Source organism: Laccaria bicolor, genomic scaffold (assembly GCF_000143565.1).
Source record: "Laccaria bicolor S238N-H82 LACBIscaffold_32 genomic scaffold, whole genome shotgun sequence".
Classification (NCBI taxonomy): domain Eukaryota; kingdom Fungi; phylum Basidiomycota; class Agaricomycetes; order Agaricales; family Hydnangiaceae; genus Laccaria; species Laccaria bicolor.
In genome coordinates, this window is record NW_001889903.1 from 528,088 (window position 1) to 528,974 (window position 887).

General features: G+C 51.6%; 1 protein-coding gene across 1 annotated transcript; it reads left to right on the forward strand.

Annotated features, from left to right (window-relative positions):
* Positions 1-61: 61 nt before the first annotated feature.
* Positions 62-643, forward strand: LACBIDRAFT_306914 (uncharacterized protein; the record flags this gene model as incomplete). The annotated part of the gene is made up of 1 exon (XM_001885551.1): positions 62-643. The coding sequence occupies one exon, from the start codon at positions 62-64 to the stop codon at positions 641-643; it is 582 nt and encodes a 193-aa protein (XP_001885586.1).
* Between the last annotated feature and the right edge of the window lie 244 nt (positions 644-887).

Genomic DNA, 887 nt, shown 5'->3' on the forward strand with positions numbered 1-887 from the left:
CACGGACGACGACGACAATGCCAACGGACGACGACGACAATGCCAACGGACGACGACGACAATGCCAACGGATGACGACGACGCCAACGGACGACGACGACGACGACGCCTCCAATGGACGACGACGCCAACGGACGACGTCAACGATGCCAATGGACGGCCACGTCAACGACGACGAGCGCGTCCTGCTCCACCACGTACACACGGCGACGAGTGTTCCTCCTCCCCCTTTTCTTTCCCTCCTCCCTTCCTGCTTTCCTTTTCCCTTCCCCTGTCCCTCCATGTACCCCTTTCCTCTCTCCTCCCTCTTTCCCTCCTCATTTCTCTGTCCCTGCTCCCTTCCCCCTTCCTTTTCCCTGTCCCTACTCCCTTCCCCCTTCCTTTTCCCTGTCCCTACTCCCTTCCCCCTTCCTTTTCCCTGTCCCTACTCCCTTCCCCCTTCCTTTTCCCTATCCCTACTCCCTTCCCCCTTCCTTTTCCCTATCCCTACTCCCTTCCCCCTTCCTTTTCCCTGTCCCTACTCCCTTCCCCCTTCCTTTTCCCTGTCCCTACTCCCTTTTCCCTTCCCCATCCCTGCCCATCCCTTCCTTCCTCCACCCCCATTTATTTCTGCCCCCCTCCTCCCCCCCTTCTTTCAACTTAGAATACAGTAAAATAATCTTTGTGTAGCACTTCAATATATGAGAATTTGATTCTATATAACTGTTCTAAGAAGAAACTTGTGAGGTTATTATAGGACAAAATATAATAATAAATTGGCTGACTACATTAGACTTACAATAAATATGATAGGCATGAATTCCATTCAGATTCCGGTGGAATCCATTGGAATTCCATTCAGAATCCAGCGGAATCCATTGGAATTCCATTCAGAATCCGGCGGAATC